The 21548-nt window shown below is 43.3% G+C and overlaps 1 protein-coding gene across 3 annotated transcripts in view; it reads left to right on the top strand.

Moving 5' to 3' along the window:
* Positions 1-21199, top strand: part of LOC139384883 (12S rRNA N(4)-cytidine methyltransferase METTL15-like) — a 58912-nt gene extending 37713 nt beyond the window's left edge. The window contains exons 4-7 of one of the 3 annotated variants that reach the window (XR_011628888.1): positions 5119-5310; positions 10067-10245; positions 16234-16835; positions 16937-17074. Coding sequence is in view for 2 of the 3 variants with exons in the window: in XM_071129782.1 (XP_070985883.1) it covers positions 5119-5310; positions 10067-10245; positions 16937-17370 (805 nt within the window). In the remaining variant the exon portion in view is untranslated. Of the gene's footprint in view, positions 1-5118; positions 5311-10066; positions 10246-16233 lie in introns of all 3 variants that reach the window. The other 2 variants (XM_071129782.1, XM_071129783.1) reach the window with 2 other exon arrangements.
* The last annotated feature ends 349 nt before the right edge of the window (positions 21200-21548 follow it).

The following is a 21548-nucleotide window of genomic DNA, read 5'->3' as shown; positions in this document are numbered from 1 at the left end:
CTGGCGTCTCATTTGTCAGAACAGAGGCCCACGGCCCCAGTGTGAGGGAGATGCTGCCTCCCACTGAGGTTCCGTCAGTGGTGAGTGGGAGGTAAAGAGAGAGGAGAGCCCAGAAAACTTCGAAGAGAGAGGAGGGAGACACCGGGCCACAGTGTTTAATAATGAGGGAGAGTGTGTGCGAGAGCAAGCGAGAGTGCATGAGGGAGGATGAAAATGAGATGTTCCTAAGACCATGGCGTGGGTAGGAATCCTTTTACGTAGATTCCGGGGAAACCTCTCTTGGGGGGGAATGTCCAACGTGCCTATGAGAGGGGGGGATGTGACGGAAGAGAGAAAATCAGAGTACGCCATTCTGTCAGCAGCAATATACCCCAGCTATAAACCCTTCCACACCCACTCACGATTTGAGAGAAGCCAGAGAAATCTAGCAATTAGCTAATATTATTGGAAGCCTGTATAAAAGACCCTTGCAGCCCACGTAATGCCTCCACACAACAGGGCTGGAGAGCGTTCTCTTCTCTCTCTCTCTTGTATTTCTATCCTCACTGATTTCGCTTCTCTTTTGCCTTGCAAAAAGTACAGCCTTGATGCAAACTATTGAAGAGCGATGTGAATCTGCACTTATGTAATTGCTTAGATTAGTGCCCAGAGGAAGAGTTCGATTTTCTAGCGTAGTAGACGCCCTGACAACTTTCACATTGGTTGCAGTGGTCTGAGGGGTATCCTACGAAGGAAGCTGGATCTACTCAGCGTTTTCTAAAGCTAACCAGCTTCAATTAGCTTCAGATTCCAACTCAGGCTTCATCTGTATTACTACGGTATGAAGCCTGCCGCAAACTCTATCAGGCTTGTAACTGCGCGTACATGTCACACATGGCTAGTCGAACGCTGAACTCTTCATTGAGACAATGCTGAAACATCAAGCAATGGGCAAATCAGTTGCACATTTTCATTTCTGCCAAAATCAAAATGAAAGAAGGCCTGAGACGATACCAGTATCGCAATATTTTTTTCCTTGCCAAAAATGGAAACGCGAAGCAGATCAAAGTCTTTGGTCCTTTAAACCTGCTGTATGTAAAATAGTGTGTGCTTGAGCTTGAAAAATCAATACATGTAACTCTGAATGACATCATGTTTGTTTCCAAAGTTAGGGCGGTTTTCCTAAAGAAGGTAAATCCGCTTTGTGTTTTGTTTCCTTGCCACAACACTGAGTATTGCGGTACTGTTATTGTCCAGGCCCTAATGTTGAGACTTAATTCTCTATTCTGAGTGTGACAATATTGTGGAGATTCTACGCACTAGTCTATTACCAGCGATATCTTTCTTATTGCTATTACTTACGTACAGGGGGCTTTATGTGTGTGCAACTTTTAGGTGGAAAATTGACAAAAGCCACATCTGGGGGGAAAAAGAGAAAGTAAATTACTAGTGATTGGTGTCTGCATGTCATTGATTTGCATGTGGTGATTAGCATTTAGTAAGTAACCTGATATATCATGTTTACTTTAGACACCATTCCACTCTCCTAGGGTGAAATCTAGTGAACAGGCCTACCAGGGAGAAGAAAGGGGAAACAACATTAGTTGTGGCACTCTACTGAGAATCTACGTAGCTCTAACTCTCTTTAGTCTTAGGCTTACGTCTTAAACACTTCATGCTAAATGTGTTTATTTTTAAGTTTAGTTTAAACTTCTAGAGTTGAGGTTGTTTAAGTTCACATTCCAAACCAAACACAAGCATCTTTCGCCGGTGGTACTTTGTGTGTGTTCTTTTTTCATGTCCTGTAGATATTTTCATCACTGCTCCCCTGCTGAAAGCAATCAATCAGCATCTTGTCTTAGGCCTTAGTGACGCAGGTAGAGGAGCTGAGCAGGTCAGCACTGGGGAATATTTCAGACTTGATTTGTGGAGAAGCAGCGCGTCACGTTGGGTACACACACACACACACACACACACTCTTAGCACTCAACGGTGAGGACTCCTGGCACTTTTACCTCAAGATGGGGCGTTGGGAGGGGAATGGCATCTGCGGATGTGTGTTTTCAAGTGCTGCTGAAAATAGTGCATTTTTGTGTAATGTGTTCAGGTTACAGTCATGAAAATGGAAAACAAAGGACACAATCTTTACACAGTACATCCGTACTGTACATCTGTGTCATCTGTCAGAGGTAGTGCTTAAAAGATTAAACAAACCAACAGAGGAATTGTATTTTTTATTATTTTTTAATTGAACCTTTATTTAACTAGGCAAGTCAGTAAAGAACAAATTCTTATTTACAATGACAGAATGTGTAGGCAAACCCTTATCTGCTCTACTTCACACCCAGATAACCAGGTGACAGACACTCATATGAAGACTGCAGCAGCTCAAAGCTCTGTTCCTTTATTAAGGTCCTGCTCCAGGGCACCAATACTATCACCAATACTTACTTCCAGGATGGGCCTACAGTACACAGACAGGGGAAAGGATTTCTTTATAACATTTGTGGACAACTGGGGACATTTTCTGGGGCAAGTAGCAAAAATGGATGCAGGCTGAGCACTTGTGGAGAACCTTGACAGAAATTGGAACAGGGTGTTGATTAAGAAAAACAGAAGTTTTGCCCTTTTATTGGCCAATCTTCACACGTCCTGAAGACCCTAATGGAACTTAAATGGAAGCAGTTCCCAAAACACCTTTTAATGTGATATGTGACATGGAAGTTGTAGTGACTACAGACAGTCAGAGCCTCAGTGTTAACATCTCATCTGACGAATTTGCAGGACAGTAACCCCAATCACCACCCTGGGGCATTGGGGTCTACATTGAGTGTCCCTACTGGCCATAGTTTGACACATGCACGTGAAGGAGAGTGGTTGTAACAATAACCAGTTCATCATTATTTTTTTAAACAAGGTTGCCCTGCCTGGAGCCCTGTTACCTCACTCAGCAGGGCAGGGCATCGTCCAGCATTACTTAAGGTCATTCAATCCACCATATGCCCCAATGTGGCCTTCTCTTCAATGATTTAACATGTTGTAGGTGGGCCAGGAGAGATGGCATTTAAAACAACAACAACCTTTTATTCAGTTATAAGTTAAGAATGATGTCAATGTTGTGGGTTGCACAATTACATATAGATCAGTTCTCTAAAGCAATTATAAGCCTATACTTGGACCACACACACCCACACACACACACACACACACACACACACACACACACACACACACACACACAAACACACACTTCCGAAACTGGGCATGTTTAATAATAACACCTTACATAAGGCATTTATATATCCAACCATGTGTCTAAGCCACATAAAGAAGTTAATCAATAAAAAACGTTATAACTGTTTTGCATATTCTTAAATCCTCCTGTGACTCACAGAAACAGAGCATCGGAGCCTCCTCGGCGTGTTGGGGAGTTCAACCGGCATAGCTGAGGGTGTGTAGAAAAAAATAACCAGGATCTTAAATATAGTAACTGAAAATGGTTACTAATGATAAGGAAATTGCCCACTTGGTCAGTGGCTCATCTCTTGCAATTATCAATTAATAAAGCCCATAGATTAAAATCCCTTACTAAGAAAGCTCCATCATAATCTTTTGTAGTTCAACACGTTTTAGCCATAACTACTATAAGAACAGTTTGTTAGGGTCTTTGTCTCTTCATTACTTAATCCACCTCCTCTCCTTGCCTGCCTGCCTTATTGCTGAAGACAATGTACGATTTGTGGAGGAGGCTAGAAGAGTTGACACGACACCATCTGTACCAAACCAAGTTTATGATTAAACCTTACGATGCATTTAAACAAGTCAACTACCTGGATGAAATGAAATGTATTTCCACACACTGTTGTTTACCATGGTAACCAAGTTTCATTGAATTAGGGGGATTACAAAGGTTTGTACATTTTAGATTTTATGTCCATGAAACAATGTATGGATAATATGATATCCCTTCAGTTTTCCTACACTTTATTACATTTTATACTCAATGTAACTTTTTAGGGGACTTCAGTCTCTGAAGGGAGTGAAATGCATCAAGAGTCTTGATTGATAAAAACAGTCTCAAACCAATGAGCTGCAGAAGCCATAAATTCTCAGCATATTGACATACAGTCTTACTGTATAATGCGTTGGTACACAGTAGGCATGGTTGCTCTGTCTGGGGGCACTGCTCTGTTGAGATGGGACCGGGAGGGGGTGGACGGGTCTGTGAAGCACGTGGGTGTGGAGAATGCCTTGCTATAGATTTTACAGCATATTAATGACTGCAGCGAAGAATGGAAAACTTCTAGAGCATGATAAGGAAAAGCCCTGGCCTGACAGCGCGGGCGAGATGCTCCACTCAACCTTTGGTCTCTCAAGCGTCAGTGGGTGTATAAACACAAGGACCCCAAGGGCTGCTTGGTAACACCCCTTGCTAAGCCGTTAGTGGGAGAGACCTTATCGAGATGGCCACTGCTATTATATCTTTATTGCCGCAATGGGGGTCTTTTATTTTATTTCAACAAGACTATTGAGAGGAGACTAGTGGATGTTAGATGCGGAGGAATCGCAATTGTCTGCGGTGCTGAGATGTGAAAGATGTTATATGTCAGGTTGGTGTGGTGTCGTAAGACCTCGCCTCTGTCTCTCCCTTTCTGTCTGCCAGTGTTGGGTGACCCCTCAGGCTGATTTATGGCTGCCCCTCTAGCTCACACCAGCCAACATCTCTGCTGACTATCTGAAAAGGTCACATGAAAAATGCATGATCGTGATTGGAAGATCCCACTACCTGTGTGTGAGGCAGGAGGCTGTGTCTTGTACAGGGCTGTGTGTTGTACAGGAAGGATTTGCATGGGGATGGGGTCCAGAGGAGACGGGTGTTGAACAGCAAGGAAAGGGTGACTTTTTCTGTCAACCACTTTTGCTTTAAAGGTTTTTATAGTGCTTTTTATTTGTCTCATTAGCATTCATAACAAACAGGAAGAGTAAACAGGAGTTTTTGTACAAATTCTTGTACAGTATTTCTGATATGTGTTGAATGTGTTTACATAATCTGTACCCATTTCTCCATGTCTCTTTCCTGACATTTAATTATCTGATGAAAGGTTTCCCCCCCCTCCCCTCCCTCCCTGCCTCCCCCAGTGGCCGGGTGCACCCGTTACTGGGGCGCTTCAGTGAGCTGGGAGCCCTGCTGTCTAGACTGAGGTTGCAGTCAGGTAGTGTGGATGCTGTTCTTCTGGATGCTGGCTGCTCTTCCATGCAGATGGACTGTCCCGAGAGAGGCTTCTCCCTCAGTAAGGATGGCCCTCTGGACATGAGGATGGATGCAGACAGGTGGGACCACGCATAATCACCCCTACACTGCTGATGCGCTCTTAAAGTGGCAGTGCACGATTTCACCACAAGTTGTGCAAAGCATTATTGTCATTTTATGTCCATCACTATGTATTATAGGGTAGTATCAGTGATTATTAATGATATAGGCCTATGTGTCTGGAGGATACATTGAACTACCTTCAGCCCAGGTTACTCTAACATAGATGTGTGTTCCTCAACACACATACGGCATCTCCTTCCTACACCATGCTGGGAAATGTTATAATCTGTGGAGGCAATTTTATTTCCCTGCTTCTGTCACAGGCATGAGATGAAAGTCATTTGGGTCAACAATTTATTCCCATAGGGGGGTGTATGTGTGTGTGTGTGTGTATATATCTCTCTCTCTCTCATATATTTATTTATTTATTTATTTATTTATTTTTATATATACTGTGGGGCAAAAAAGTATTTAGTCAGCCACCAATTGTGCAAGTTCTCCCACTTAAAAAGGTACACTCATAGGTACACTTCAACTATGACAGACAAAATGAGAACAAAAATCACATTGTAGGATTTTTAATGAATATATTTGCAAATTATGGTGGAAAATAAGTATTTGGTCACCTACAAACAAGCAAGATTTCTGGCTCTCACAGACCTGTAACTTCTTCTTTAAGAGGCTCCTCTGTCCTCCACTCGTTACCTGTATTAATGACACCTGTTTGAACTTGTTATCAGTATAAAAGACACCTGTCCACAACCTCAAAAAGTCACACTCCAAATTCCACTATGGCCAAGACCAAAGAGCTGTCAAAGGACACCAGAAAGAAAATTGTAGACCTGCACCAGGCTGGGAAGACTGAATCTGCAATAGGTAAGCAGCTTGGTTTGAAGAAATCAACTGTGGGAGCAATTATTAGGAAATGGAAGACATACAAGACCACTGATAATCTCCCTCGATCTGGGGCTCCACGCAAGATCTCACCCCGTGGGGTCAAAATTATCACAAGAACGGTGAGCAAAAATCCCAGAACCACACGGGGGGACCTAGTGAATGACCTGCAGAGAGCTGTGACCAAAATAACAAAGCCTACCATCAGTAACACACTACGCCGCCAGGAACTCAAATCCTGCAGTGCCAGACGTGTCCCCCTGCTTAAGCCAGTACATGTCCAGGCCCGTCTGAAGTTTGCTAGAGAGCATTTGGATGATCCAGAAGAGGATTGGAAGAATGTCATATGGTCAGATGAAACCAAAATATAACTTTTTGGTAAAACTCAACTCGTCGTGTTTGGAGGACAAAGAATGCTGAGTTGCATCCAAAGAACACCATACCTACTGCGAAGCATGGGGGTGGAAACATCATGCTTTGGGGCTGTTTTTCTGCAAAGGGACCAAGACGACTGATCCGTGTAAAGGAAAGAATGAATGAGGCCATGTATCGTGAGATTTTGAGTGAAAACCTCCTTCCATCAGCAAGGGCATTGAAGATGAAACGTGGCTGGGTCTTTCAGCATGACAATGATCCCAAACACACCGCCCGGGCAACGAAGGAGTGGCTTCGTAAGAAGCATTTCAAGGTCCTGGAGTGGCCTAGCCAGTCTCCAGATCTCAACCCCATAGAAAATCTTTGGAGGGAGTTGAAAGTCCGTGTTGCCCAGCAACAGCCCCAAAACATCACTGCTCTAGAGGAGATCTGCATGGAGGAATGGGCCAAAATACCAGCAACAGTGTGTGAAAACCTTATGAAGACTTACAGAAAATGTTTGACCTCTGTCATTGCCAACAAAGGGCATTGAACAAAGTATTGAGAAACTTTTGTTATTGACCAAATACTTATTTTCCACCATAATTTGCAAATAAATTCATTAAAAATCCTACAATGTGATTTTCTGGATTTTTTTTCTAATTTTGTCTGTTATAGTTGAAGTGTACCTATGATGAAAATTACAGGCCTCTCTCATCTTTGTAAGTGGGAGAACTTGCACAATTGGTGGCTGACTAAATACCTTTTTGCCCCACTATATATATATATATATATATATAAATATATATATATGCACATTGGAATTTGTAGTCTGTCAATCTATCCTGGCCTCCGAGGACTTTGACAGTGATTTGACATGAGCTTTTCAAATTGACAGGTATTATGTTTCTGCGGAGAGGAACGGCAATTGTTATTGTATAATCAGTAGGATTCCGCCGCATCAGCCAACCCTTACAGCAGCAAAATGAGAATGATCGATACATCTCACAGTAGCAAAGCAGAGTGGTTCATGAACTAGTATATCATGTTAGTGTTCGATGAATGAATGAGTCACTCTTGCTGTTGGAGATGAACAATATATTAGGGCTTGCATCTGTTCTTTATCTTTACCACCCATTTACACTGTAAAAACCCATCTCGGTCAATTATGTGGTTTATTTTTGCCCCATTTGAGGAACCTTAAAGGCAATATATTTTAAACACTATTTGAAGCTACATATTTTTGTCTCTTATGATAGTATAAACAGACAGGGAGCAAAATATCCTTTGTTTTTAGGTTATGGTAAGGTATGACAATTGTACTAAGTTAATTAAAGCATTTTATTGTAATTCATATTCCTTTAAAAAAATATTTATTATATTACCCTTGTTCTGTTATCCTAATTGAAATGACCAATGAACCTCTTTCAATAATTGTTCATATGGCAGATCTCAAGTTTATACAGTTGAAGTCAGAAGTTTACATACACTTAGGTTGGAGTCATTAAAACTCGTTTTTCAACCATTCCACACGTCTTGTTAACAAACTATAGTTTTGGCAAGTTGGTTAGGACATCTACTTTGTGCATGACACAAGTCATTTTTCCAACAATTGTTTACAGACAGATTATTTCACTTAATTCACTGTATCACAATTCTAGTGGGTCAGAAGTTTACATAAACTCAGTTGACTGTGCCTTCAAACAGCTTGGAAAATTCCAGAAAATGATTTTATGGCTTTAGAAACTTCTGATTGCCTAATTGACAACATTTGAGTCAATTGGAGGTGTACCTGTGGATGTATTTCAAGGCCTACCTTCAAACGCAGTGCCTCTTTGCTTGACATCATGGAAACATTTAATGACTTGGAGACATCCACAAGTCTGGTTCATCCTTGGGAGCAATTTCCAAACGCCTGAAGGTACCACGTTCATCTGTACAAACAATAGTACGCAAGTATAAACACCATGGGACCACGCAGCCGTCATACCTCTCAGGAAGGAGACGCGTTCTGTCTCCTAGAGATGAACGTACTTTGGTGCGAAAAGTGCAAATCAATTCCAGAACAACAGTGAAGGACCTTGTGAAGATGCTGGAGGAAACGGGTACAAAAGTATCTATATCCACAGTAAAATGAGTCCTATATCGACATAACCTGAAAGGCCACTCAGCAAGGAAAAAGCCACTGCTCCAAAACTGCCATTAAAAAGCCAGACTACAGTTTGCAACTGCACATGGGGCAAAGATTGTACTTTTTGGAGAAATGTCCTCTGGTCGGATGAAACCGAAAATAGAACCGTTTGGCCATAATGACCATCGTTATGTTTGGAGGAAAAAGGGGGATGCTTGCAAGCCGAAGAACACCATTCCAACTGTGAAGCACGGGGGTGGCAGCATCATGTTGTGGGTGTGCTTTGCAGCAGGTGGGACTGGTGCACTTCCCAAAATAGATGGCATCATGAGCGAGAGAAATTATGTGGATACATTGAAGCAACATCTCAAGACATCAGTCAGGAAGTTCAAGCTTGGTTGCAAATGGGTCTTCCAAATGGACAATGACCCCAAGCATACTTCCAAAGTTGTGGCAAAATGGCTTAAGGACAACAAAGTCTAGGTATTGGAGTGGCCATCACAAAGTCCTGACTTCAATCCTATAGAAAATCTGTGTGCAGAAGTGAAAAAGCTTGTGCGAGCAAGGAGACCTATAAACCTGACCCAAATTCACCCAACTTATTGTGGGAAGCTTGTGGAAGGCTACATGAAACGTTTGACCCAAGTTAAACAATTTAAAGGCAATGCTACCAAATACTAATTGAGTGTATGTAAACTTCTGACCCACTGGAAATGTGATGACAGAAATAAAAGCTGAAATAAATCTTTCTCTCTGCTATTATTCTGACATTTAACGTTCTTAAAATAAAGTGGTGATCCTAACTGACATAAGACATGGAATTTTTACTAGGATTAAATGTCAGGAATTGTGAAAAACTGAGTTTAAATTTATTTGGTGAAGGTCTATGTAAACTTCCGACTTCAACTGTAGATAGTCGTCTACACTGTCTATTTCAAGGTCTACTGTACAGGTGATGTTTGTGTGCCTGCTCCTTTTCTATGCATTCAAATCTGTTGAGGCGTATGTGGAGTTTTAATATGCAGAGGTCAGCGTTGATTTTTCCTCTGGCATAACCTTTTGCATTTGTTTTCCAGCACAAACTAAAACGACACATGATATGTATGATCATTGGCACGTTATTAATCTAAAGCTTTAAATGTCTTTCCCTCCAAACACTTTGTTGTATTTTTATCCACATTAATTATGTTTCTCTAACGAGATGTAACGAGAACCTGTCGATGAGTAAATGGAGACAAATGAACTGGCAAATATAGACATATGGCTCTGCCACTGGCAACATCTCCCTTGTTAGCCACAGAGGTTTTCAGCTGTGTCTGAGATATGTCGGACTTCGCCGCTTTTAGCAAGGACGTGACGTCAAGCAGCCTAATTGGGCTCTTCTTTGTGCGTAGGTACCCCGACATGCCCTGCGCCGCTGACGTTGTGAACGCCTTAGATCAACAGGCGCTTGCGTCCATCCTCACTGCCTATGGGGAGGAGAGGCATGCCAGGAAAATAGCCTCGGCCATGGTGGAGGCACGCAGTGTCTACCCCATCACCCGGACACAGCAGCTGGCCAGCGTGGTGGCAGGTACCCTCATTAATTCCCTACATTGTCTTAGAGGTTCAGTGCAGAAACGGTAGGGAAATATTAAGCCCCTGTCTCCCTGTGGGACCTATTTGTCTAGGGAAAAATCACGATGGCTCTAATCTCAAGCATCATCCTCTCCTGTCTGGATTTTGGATGCTTCTCGCACCCCTTTCCTGATGAGATTACTAGTAATAAGGACGAGAGATGCGTAGGGTGCGGCTGCCGCTCTGACAAGAGAGAGTGACTACCTCTCTTTTTCACACGAGCCCCCATTCTCCCTTCCCTTACTCCCGTCTTCCTCCTCCCCTTTGTTGCTTTTGATTTCGTTTCCCACCCTATCTTATTGTATGCCCATCCCCGCAGCCCGTCTCGTTCACACACATGCACACACACTCATGCACACATTGAGGATGGATCATCATTTTTTAATGCATTTAAAAAATATATTTTTTGCTTCCCTCTGAGAGCTAGAAAGAGAGGTCTTCTCAATGGCTGTTACGGAGCTAGGCGCTACGTGCGTCACACAGGGAGAACAGGTGTGAGGGAGGACAGCTGTTTGATCTCTTGAAGAGCAGAGCGAGTCACCAGCAATCTTTATTCCAATCAATCCAAGAGGTCCTGACTCGTGCGGGTCCCAGGGGTCAGCTAGGCTGCTGGTGACACCGTTGCCTAGGGAAGAATGCCATGTGTGCGGAGGGGAAGGGAGGTTGTATTTGTGTAAGGGGGCACACTTTGTAGCGCAATGGTTGGGGGTGTTCAGGACTGAAATTATAGTGTGCTATAGTTTTATTGGACGGGTCTTTCTTTTTCTCTCTCCATGTCTCTACCTTTTTGCAGGCACACTTAGATCAGAAGGCAGATCTCTTAAGCCTCAGACTACAGTGACAGGAAGCCTTCCAGACTGTTTGGCCATGTTGGGGTGAAGAGCTTGTTTTGAGCCAGGGCTCAGCACTGCGTCGCAGCTCTTCTGTAAGGAGTAGTAGCCCTGCAGCCCTTCTATATGGAGTAGTAGCCCTGCAGCCCTTCTATAAGGAGTAGTAGCCCTGCAGCTCTTCTATAAGGAGTAGTAGCCCTGCAGCTCTTATAAGGAGTAGTAGCCCTGCAGCTCTTCTGTAAGGAGTAGTAGCCCTGCAGCCCTTCTGTAAGGAGTAGTAGCCCTGCAGCCCTTCTATAAGGAGTAGTAGCCCTGCAGCTCTTCTATAAGGAGTAGTAGCCCTGCAGCTCTTCTGTAAGGAGTAGTAGCCCTGCAGCTCTTCTGTAAGGAGTAGTAGCCCTGCAGCTCTTCTGTAAGGAGTAGTAGCCCTGCAGCTCTTCTGTAAGGAGTAGTAGCCCTGCAGCCCTTCTGTAAGGAGTAGTAGCCCTGCAGCCCTTCTGTAGGATTAGTAACCCTGCAGCTCTTCTGTAAGGAGTAGTAGCCCTGCAGCTCTTCTGTAAGGAGTAGTAGCCCTGCAGCTCTTCTGTAAGGAGTAGTAGCCCTGCAGCCCTTCTGTAAGGAGTAGTAGCCCTACAGCTCTTCTGTAAGGAGTAGAAGCCCTGCAGCTCTTCTGTGAGGAGTAGTAGCCCTGCAGCTCTTCTGTAAGGAGTAGTAGCCCTGCAGCTCTGCTGTAAGGAGTAGAAGCCCTGCAGCTCTTCTGTAAGGAGTAGTAGCCCTGCAGCTCTTCTGTAAGGAGTAGTAGCCCTGCAGCTCTTCTGTAAGGAGTAGTAGCCCTGCAGCTCTACTGTAAGGAGTAGTAGCCCTGCAGCTCTTCTGTAAGGAGTAGTAGCCCCGCAGCTCTTCTGTAAGGAGTAGTAGCCCTGCAGCTCTTATAAGGAGTAGTAGCCCTGCAGCTCTTCTATAAGGAGTAGTAGCCCTGCAGCTCTTCTGTAAGGAGTAGTAGCCCTGCAGCTCTGCTATAAGGAGTAGTAGCCCCGCAGCTCTTCTATAAGGAGTAGTAGCCCTGCAGCTCTTATAAGGAGTAGTAGCCCTGCAGCTCTACTGTAAGGAGTAGTAGCCCTGCAGCTCTTCTATAGGGAGTAGTAGCCCTGCAGCTCTTCTGTAAGGAGTAGTAGCCCTGCAGCCCTTCTATAGGGAGTAGTAGCCCTGCAGCTCTACTGTAAGGAGTAGTAGCCCCGCAGCTCTACTGTAAGGAGTAGTAGCCCCGCAGCTCTGCTGTAAGGAGTAGTAGCCCCGCAGCTCTACTGTAAGGAGTAGTAGCCCTGCAGCTCTTCTGTAAGGAGTAGTAGCCCTGCAGCCCTTCTATAGGGAGTAGTAGCCCCGCAGCTCTACTGTAAGGATTAGTAGCCCCGCAGCTCTGCTATAAGGAGTAGTAGCCCCGCAGCTCTTCTATAAGGAGTAGTAGCCCTGCAGCTCTTATAAGGAGTAGTAGCCCTGCAGCTCTTATAAGGAGTAGTAGCCCTGCAGCTCTACTGTAAGGAGTAGTAGCCCTGCAGCTCTTATAAGGAGTAGTAGCCCTGCAGCTCTACTGTAAGGAGTAGTAGCCCTGCAGCTCTTCTATAGGGAGTAGTAGCCCTGCAGCTCTTCTGTAAGGAGTAGTAGCCCCGCAGCTCTACTGTAAGGAGTAGTAGCCCCGCAGCTCTTCTGTAAGGAGTAGTAGCCCTGCAGCTCTTCTATAGGGAGTAGTAGCCCTGCAGCTCTTCTGTAAGGAGTAGTAGCCCTGCAGCTCTTCTATAAGGAGTAGTAGCCCTGCAGCTCTTCTATAGGGAGTAGTAGCCCTGCAGCTCTTCTGTAAGGAGTAGTAGCCCTGCAGCTCTACTGTAAGGAGTAGTAGCCCCGCAGCTCTACTGTAAGGAGTAGTAGCCCCGCAGCTCTGCTGTAAGGAGTAGTTGCCCCGCAGCTCTTCTATAAGGAGTAGTAGCCCTGCAGCTCTTATAAGGAGTAGTAGCCTTGCAGCTCTTCTGTAAGGAGTAGTAGCCCCGCAGCTCTACTGTAAGGAGTAGTAGCCCCGCAGCTCTGCTGTAAGGAGTAGTTGCCCCGCAGCTCTTCTATAAGGAGTAGTAGCCCTGCAGCTCTTATAAGGAGTAGTAGCCTTGCAGCTCTTCTGTAAGGAGTAGTAGCCCCACAGCTCTGCTGTAAGGAGTAGTAGCCCTGCAGCTCTGCTGTAAGGAGTAGTAGCCCCGCAGCTCTGCTATAAGGAGTAGTAGCCCCGCAGCTCTTCTATAAGGAGTAGTAGCCCTGCAGCTCTTCTATAAGGAGTAGTAGCCCTGCAGCTCTGCTATAAGGAGTAGTAGCCCCGCAGCTCTTCTATAAGGAGTAGTAGCCCTGCAGCTCTTATAAGGAGTAGTAGCCCTGCCTTCTACATTTCTTTTCCATTCACCTGTATTATGAAAATGTAGTGACGTACTAATTCAAATAGTTCCTGCCTCAATAGAGCCATTCAGAGTTAATTGTACTGAACGTAATTCCGAAATTTGAATTTGATTCATCTGTTTATTAACCTCTTTAGCAGAGCTAGCTAAAGGACATGGATCTGATTTCATGAGGAGAAAAACACCACAGAAATAGACAAACCAGTCAAATAAATATGACTTAACCAACCCATAGGTTATAAAAATGTATATGAATACAACTAAACATTTTCGGGGTATGATGAACTAAATCTACAATCTACTAACAAATCAAATATTAGACTATTAGAATTAATTTTGTGTATTTAGCTTACATACATTTGCATAACACAATCATGCAGTTTTGCTTCAGTCATGGCTCCAATATATTAATTCTAAGCCGATTGTCGCCCAACCCCTTCCCTGCCAGAGTCAACAGTAATGCCTAATGAGTCCTCCCTACCCCCTCTCGCTTGCATCCCAGCATTTATTTTGTTACAAATTAAGCAGTGGTGGTTGGGTTGTTGAAGGTGTTGAGACACCATAATGACAGGTACCTTGAGAGCCTTTTACTCGCCCCACTCACTCCCTCCCTCCCTCCATACATCCCCTTGTCTCTCTCTTCCTTCCTTTGTGTAAACCCACACAGCTGTAGCTGACTGAGGCCCCTAAAATGTTTTCATATATACATATATATTTTTTAAGAACTCCTAACATATTATTATGGAGCGCAATCCATTTAGCCCATATAGCAGGGGTCAGCAACTCGTTATTTTGTCAAATAAGACTGTAATGTCCAGGAATTCAGCTTAAAATGTGTTTAATTCTCAACAACAACAAAGAGTTATTTATATATATATATATATATGTCATGGCTCAATGTAATCAAGGTATGAAATGATTGTATTTGAAAATAACACTCTTTTTAGGCTAATATGTGGTCAATTTGCAGTGTAAAATTATTCTAATTATGTTCCGGCCCCCTGACCATCCGTTCCGACAAAAATAGGCCCGCGGATGAATCTAGTTGTCTACCCCTGCCATATAGGCTCTGTTATTCACTGGGTCAGAGTGGTGCATCCAACCACTAATGCATCTCAAATGGACTCAAGGTGTTGAGAGTTAACGCAGCAGAGTGAACAGGCACATCCTTGATATGGTGATGGACACAGCTAGTGAGGATAACGAAACTGGTTGTAGGAGTGTGTGGCCTTTCAACTCAACATTCACTCACGTGACAACGCGGTTAGTAATGGCTGTTTGCCTCGCAATAAATGCATTGTGTCAGTGTGAAGTTTGCCCAGCTAAATGGACACCCTAGTTTTCTTCAATTACAAATTAGAATTAGAATTGCAACGCTGTGTTGATTTCTAAATCACACTTTTCCAGGGTTAAACAACCTCAAAAGAATGACATTCTAATGTGAATTCTAAGTCAAGTTGAGAGAATGTTTTCTATCCTCGTCATGGTGTCTGCAACTTGGTGACATTTGGCGGTGGTGTTTCACTAACCACAGACTGTGAATGAGGCGGTGGTTTCAGCTCACAGAAACAAATCATCACCACGGCATAAGCCCAAGCTCCATTGAGAGTTCACGAGCAGTCCGTTGCACTAATGCCTCAAGCGATGACAATATTAATGATGTAATACATCCTCAAGTGCCTCACTGCTTTATAGAACACAGGATTTATGAACTAATAATCAAGCATCAGTCTGAAATACTCTGGTGCATAAACAGGCAGCGTATGGCTGCCTAGGAATGGTTCTTCCAGGACTCCAAATGAAGCCATGTACTTTGGATCCCTTATCTTTAGTGGTGTGTTGTTCCACAGTGCAGTACTGTCCTTATTGAGAAGTAATTGCTGTAATATGATTGTGAAGTGAATGCCTTTCCCTGACCCTCTTTATAGAAACAAATGAGATTGAAAATAACATACAGTTCAGCGATACCCTTTCATTTCATAGCAAGACAGAGTCCATCACGTCAGCCTTCGGACCAGACAATCACCAGGGGTAACATCACCTGGAGAATAAATGTATTTAAACAAGGGCATTCATATGTTTCTTAGACTAAATTATTCGTTAATAATTAAGCTTTTTTGTCATTCTTCCAGATTTTATGTCAGGGTTGTAGCAAATAACATTAGACAAACTTATTTTTAGATGATTATTTATCCATTAGCGATGAAGACAAAGTGATTAGTCTTATAAAATGGGAATAACCACCACATCCCAGAGGGGTTTCAGAACTCCGCTGCCTCCAACAGGTCTGGAGGATTTGGTGTCTGTTTGGCAATGCTATTTGTTCAGCCTGTTCAGTTGATCAATGAGATTGTTTGGATATAGCTAGATTTGTGTTAGCTTTCCCAGTCTGCCAGTTTGTGGCATCTTTGCTTTTTTTCCTCATGCACTCTAGCTGTGGGACCATTGAAAGATGAATTAGAGAGAGAACAACTTGGTGAGGCTGGGCCACGGCCGCAGCGCAGGTTTTCTATTGATTGCTGGGTGACTCACAGTCAGTGCTGTCTAACGCAGGAGGAGAGAAATGCCACACTGCTCTCTCTCCCCCTCTCTCTCTTGCTTTCTCTCTTGCTCTCTCTCTCTTCTCCTCTCCTCTTCTCTTCTCTCTCCCCCCCCTCTTGCGCTCTCTCTCCCGCCCTTCAGGTCTTCTCCTCTCACGTACACACATGGGCTGGGTCCTACGTCAATGCTGGCATTACTCTGGACAGGGGACACCAAAGCTCCAGATAGGAAACAGAGCAGCGCTTCAGCAGCCAGGAAGGCACTGCAGTCTGGACCCCTTGCCTGTCAATCAGTGCCAGGGAGCAGGGAGGAGTGGTCGTGCTCTTCACCCAGCACAGATTGTTTTGTGGCACTTCAAACAGTACCAAATGCAAACATGACCATCTGAGCTTACTTGAACACAGTCTGTCTGAACATGGCGTCATCAAACCACACAAGCAAAGGCAACCATTATAGGCTATTTGCTAGAAATGGGGGGGATGAAAAAAGTAATCTGAGTGAGAACCACAACTTTATTTTCAATATTATCACAAGCACCTGTTTATTTACAGGTTTTACTTACTGTCATTGTCAATCACATATTGAAGCTGCAGCCTGGACAGGATATGGGAAAATGTGGCTATGATTGGGGCTTATTCAGACTGGGAGTTAGGTTAAAAACTAAGCGTCATTAGAGAGTTGAGAGACTTTTGGTCTGTTGCTGAGAACCACGTGTCTCCTGGATAGAATGTGAAACATTTCAGGTATGCTGCTCTCCAGGTGAATAACATGCTTCCTGCGCTATATAAATGCTTCATGTCATTTGTTTGATTTATTTAAAATAAAAGCATTTCTTTGTCTCTAGGATCTTTTGCTGCCAGCGCTCTCTATGCCCGCAAAGATCGGCTTCAGCGACCCTCACACGTTGCCACCAAGACATTTCAGGCGCTGCGTATGTTTGTCAATGATGAGCTGAATGAACTGCATGCTGGACTCTGCACTGCTCAGACAGTGCTTAAACCTGGCGGCCGCCTCTGTGTGCTGACCTTCCATTCACTAGAGGACCGCTTGGTAAAGCGTTTTCTCCATGGAGAGGATGTAGGTGCCCCACCCCGTCGGAGTGTCCGTCAGAGAGTCCAGCGATGGGAGGAAGAGGAGGAGGAAGAAGAGAAGGGTGGGGAAAAGGACAGTGGTCACTGGGTTGACCTGCAGAGAGGGGTGCTGATGCCACAGGCAGAAGACGTACTAGAGAATCCACGGGGACGCTCAGCCAAACTCAGGGCAGCATTCAAACAATAACCCTCTGGAACTTGGCCTCAACCTGCACCAATTAAATCCTCCTTGTTTTTAACTAGACTACAGAACCACCAGGCTGGTCTTCGTCAGACACGACCATACGGATCATATCCAGGCACAGTCTCACTGGTGTCGGTCGGGTGACATACAGAACAAGTGCCTTGTTAATGGTGGAACGCTGAGGCTGACTGGTATTTAACTGCCATGCACTAACAGTCAACAATCCATGTAGGCATGTGCTCTTTAGTTCGTAGTATACTGTGTGTTGGCACAGAGTTTTTATTTAATTTAGTTTAAGTGATTTGTGTACCATTTTTGAAGTATAGGAAATACAATTGTGCTGAAGCCTAAGTTGAAGATAACAAAGGTTAAGACAAGGATTCTAATATCCCATAACTCTTTGCATAAATGAGAAATAATTAGAAAACAAAGGGGCCAGCTATGCTAGTTAGCAACGGCGCTGGTCCCATGAATCTGTTTATTTTTCGAAATATTCTAATCTGGGTATCTTCAACCTAGGCTGAAGCCAGAGATACAGAAGACAAAAAGTCTCTCACTCACTGAATTTGTACTGCATTACTTTATGGCTGAGCTGACAAAGTTGCATACAGTAACAGTTCCGTCTTGAATTCTGAGTTTCCTCAGTTCTCCCCAGTTCTCCCCATTGGCTAAACCCATGTCTTTGCTCTCTTGACTGATTAATTCATCAGAACAATGTTGCCTCCAACCGACTGATGAGTATCCAGATCAACGGATGTAGGCACTAACCTCCCTAACTGATGTCTGTATACTTCAGCAATGAGAGAACAACTTCCTAGGTAGTTTTGGCTGAATGTGTACTGCACTGCATGAATCAGTAATGTCTTTAAATACCAAGTGACTCAAGTGTCACAAGTGGTGGTGAATGAGCGGATGACTGTTTCGTTCATGAGCCTTCTCCTCCAACTGTTAACAGATGAGGTGTTTTGATCTGTGCTATTGGACTTTGTCTATTTGTAATTGCTCCATCAAGAGGATCAACACTTTTCTTCCCCTCTGCCTCGTTCTGTACACTCTAAATATACACTTCATGTTACCTTGGAAACTAAACAGCACAAGTAACATTTAACTGTGTTTAAATGTGTTTTCTGTTTTAATCTTCTGCGAAACGATGCCGTATGTAGAATTTTGACGCCCCTCTTTGAGGTCAGTCGACGTCACACAGTCGTCATGGTTATTTGAATTCAATTTGAAATAGAATGGTAATCCTGTTTGATCTGGTCTTTAATGGATGGTCAAAGGGTTCTAAGCCCCTTACTCTGTAGACCCCCATTTCTCCCCTCTAATCAGGAATGATTCAGACATGGAACACCTGGTGTTTGGAATCTGAATTCAAAACTAAAAATGTGACTCTCCCTTTTGATGACCACTATATAACTGTGACACATAATCGTGCAACTGGTGACAATTCCAACCATAAATTATTCTATAGATATCCGCCAGCACCTGTACACATCATCTGCCTTTTCCTTCCTGTACACCCTCTCTGCCACCTGACCAAATTAAAGCTTTCTTCAGTTCTCCCAAGTTTGTCTAACTTTAACCAATTTAACAAACTTTGCTTTGTTTCTACCCACTTCTCATAACCTGTCAACTTTTGTCTTTTGCTAGTTAGGAATGAACCCTCAACACGTTGCAAATTCCACATTCTTCTTTACACTCAAATCTATCAAGTATTTTGTATTAACTAAAGCTGTCAAAAATTGTTGTCAGTTTTCTCTGTTTTACACTGCATGCTCTTGTTCATGGATCCTGATTTGGCAATATTAAGACTTGTTATTAAGACTTGTAACGTACAGTTGTGGCCCAAAATTTTGAGAATGACACAAATATTAATTTTCACAAAGTTTGCTGCTTCAGTGTCTTTAGATATTTTTGTCAGATGTTACTATGTAATACTGAAGTATAATTACAGGGATTTCATAAGTGTCAAAGGCTTTTATTGACAATTACATGAAGTTCATGGAAAGAGTCAATATTTGCAGTGTTGACCCTTCTTTTTCAAGACCTCTGCAATCCGCCCTGGCATGCTGTCAATTAACTTCTTGGAGTTTGTCAGAATTTGTGGGTTTTTGTTTGTCCACCCGTCTCTTGAGGATTGACCACAAGTTCTCAATGGGATTAAGGTCTGGGGAGTTTCCTGGCCATGGACCCAAAATATCTATGTTTTGTTCCCCGAGCCACATAGTTTTCACTTTTGCCTTATGGCAAGGTGCTCCATCATGCTGGAAAAGGCATTGTTCGTCACCAAACTGTTCCTGGATGGTTGGGAGAAGTTGCTCTCAGAGGATGTGTTGGTACCATTCTTTATTCATGGCTATGTTCTTAGGCAAAAGTGAGCCCAGTCCCTTGGCTGAGAAGCAACCCCACACATGAATGGTCTCAGGATGCTTTACTGTTGGCATGACACAGGACTGATGGTAGCGCTCACCTTGTCTTCTCCGGACAAGCTTTTTTCCGGATGCCCCAAAAAATCGGAAATGGGATTCATCAGAGAAAATGACTTTACCCCAGTCCTCAGCAGTCCAATCCCTGTACCTTTTGCAGATTATCAGTCTGTCCCAATGTTTTTCCTGGAGAGAAGTGGCTTCTTTGCTGCCCTACTTGACACCAGGCTATGCTCCAAAAATATTTGGCTCACTGTGCGTTCAGATGCACTCACACCTGCCTGAATCAACTTTAGGAGACAGTCCTGGCTCTTGCTGGACTTTCTTGGGCGCCCTGAAGCCTTCTTCACAACAATTGAACCGCTCTCCTTGAACTTCTTGATGATCTGATAAATGGTGGATTTAGGTGCAATCTTAATGGCAACAATATCCTTGCCTGTGAAGCCCTTTTTGTGCAAAGCAATGACGACGGCACGTGTTTCCTTGCAGGTAACCATGGTTGACAGAGGCAGAACAATGATTCCAAGCACCACCCTCCTTTTCAAGCTTCCAGTCTGTTATTCGAACTCGATCAGTATGACAGAGTAATCTCCAGCCTTGTCCTCGTCAACACTTACACCTGTGCTAACGAGAGAATCACTGACATGATATCAGCTCGTCCTTTTGTGGCAGGGCTGAAATGCAGTGTTTTTTTGTGGATTCAGTTCATTTGCATGGCAAATAGGGACTTGGCAATTAATTGCAATTCATCTGATCACTCTTCATAACATTCTGGAGTATATGCAAATTGCCATCATACAAACTGAAGCAGCAGACTTTGTGAAAATTAATATTTTTGTCATTCTCAACTTTTGGCCACAACTGTACGTTACAAGTCTTAATAACAAGTCTTAATATTGCCAAATCAGGATCCATGAACAAGAGCATGCAGTGTAAAACAGAGAAAACTGACAACAATTTTTGACAGCTTTAGTTAATACTGTACATTGTGAACATCAATTGAGTTAATCTTGAGCATAAAGCAGATATGTCAGTGGTTGTAAATGAGACTGACCTGTGCTTGTATGTTCTCAATTACCATGGAAACAGTGGCATAAGTGAACAGTCGTTGGGATAACTTGCTCTGTTATTAACAGCCATGAATCAGTCCTTGGATTGAATTACTACCAAGTAATAAGTAATACCTACCAGGAAGATGTTAATCATTTCTCAGAAGCCTGTTTCTGGCTAAGTCTTTCAGTGTGCAGACAAGAGTTACACACGTCCGTCCCCATGTACTAACAAAAGGTGTGTATTGGGTCAGTTGCCATAGGAACAAACTCACAAAACCGATTTCTTAACTCACCTCAGTTTTCTGAGAAAGGATTTACAGAGGAAAATTGTAACTGAATGCAAATCAAAAATGAAATCCAGTCCTTTTCTCTGTGTATGCTTTGATTGTTTGCTGTACGTCACAAAAAGGAATAGATTTGACAGCCTTGACCATATTGGAATACGCCTTTCTGTCAGGAGACAAAGGATAAAGCTATGAATGGATCTGCTTTCTTCATTAACGATTTGACACTTTTCCAGATGTTTCCACAAGTTTGGCTATATTTACAATGGGAGGGGCAATGAAATAATGTTTAACACTTCCTGTTACCTGCTCTGTGCATTAGCTTTGGGCTGTTTATTCTAGACCAAAATTAATACATTAATCTCCTAACTCCACCCTGACTTTGCATACTGTTTCTTTTAATGTACCAATTAAAAATG

Source organism: Oncorhynchus clarkii, chromosome 26 (assembly GCF_045791955.1).
Source record: "Oncorhynchus clarkii lewisi isolate Uvic-CL-2024 chromosome 26, UVic_Ocla_1.0, whole genome shotgun sequence".
Classification (NCBI taxonomy): domain Eukaryota; kingdom Metazoa; phylum Chordata; class Actinopteri; order Salmoniformes; family Salmonidae; genus Oncorhynchus; species Oncorhynchus clarkii.
This window is presented reverse-complemented; position numbering and strand designations above follow the sequence as displayed.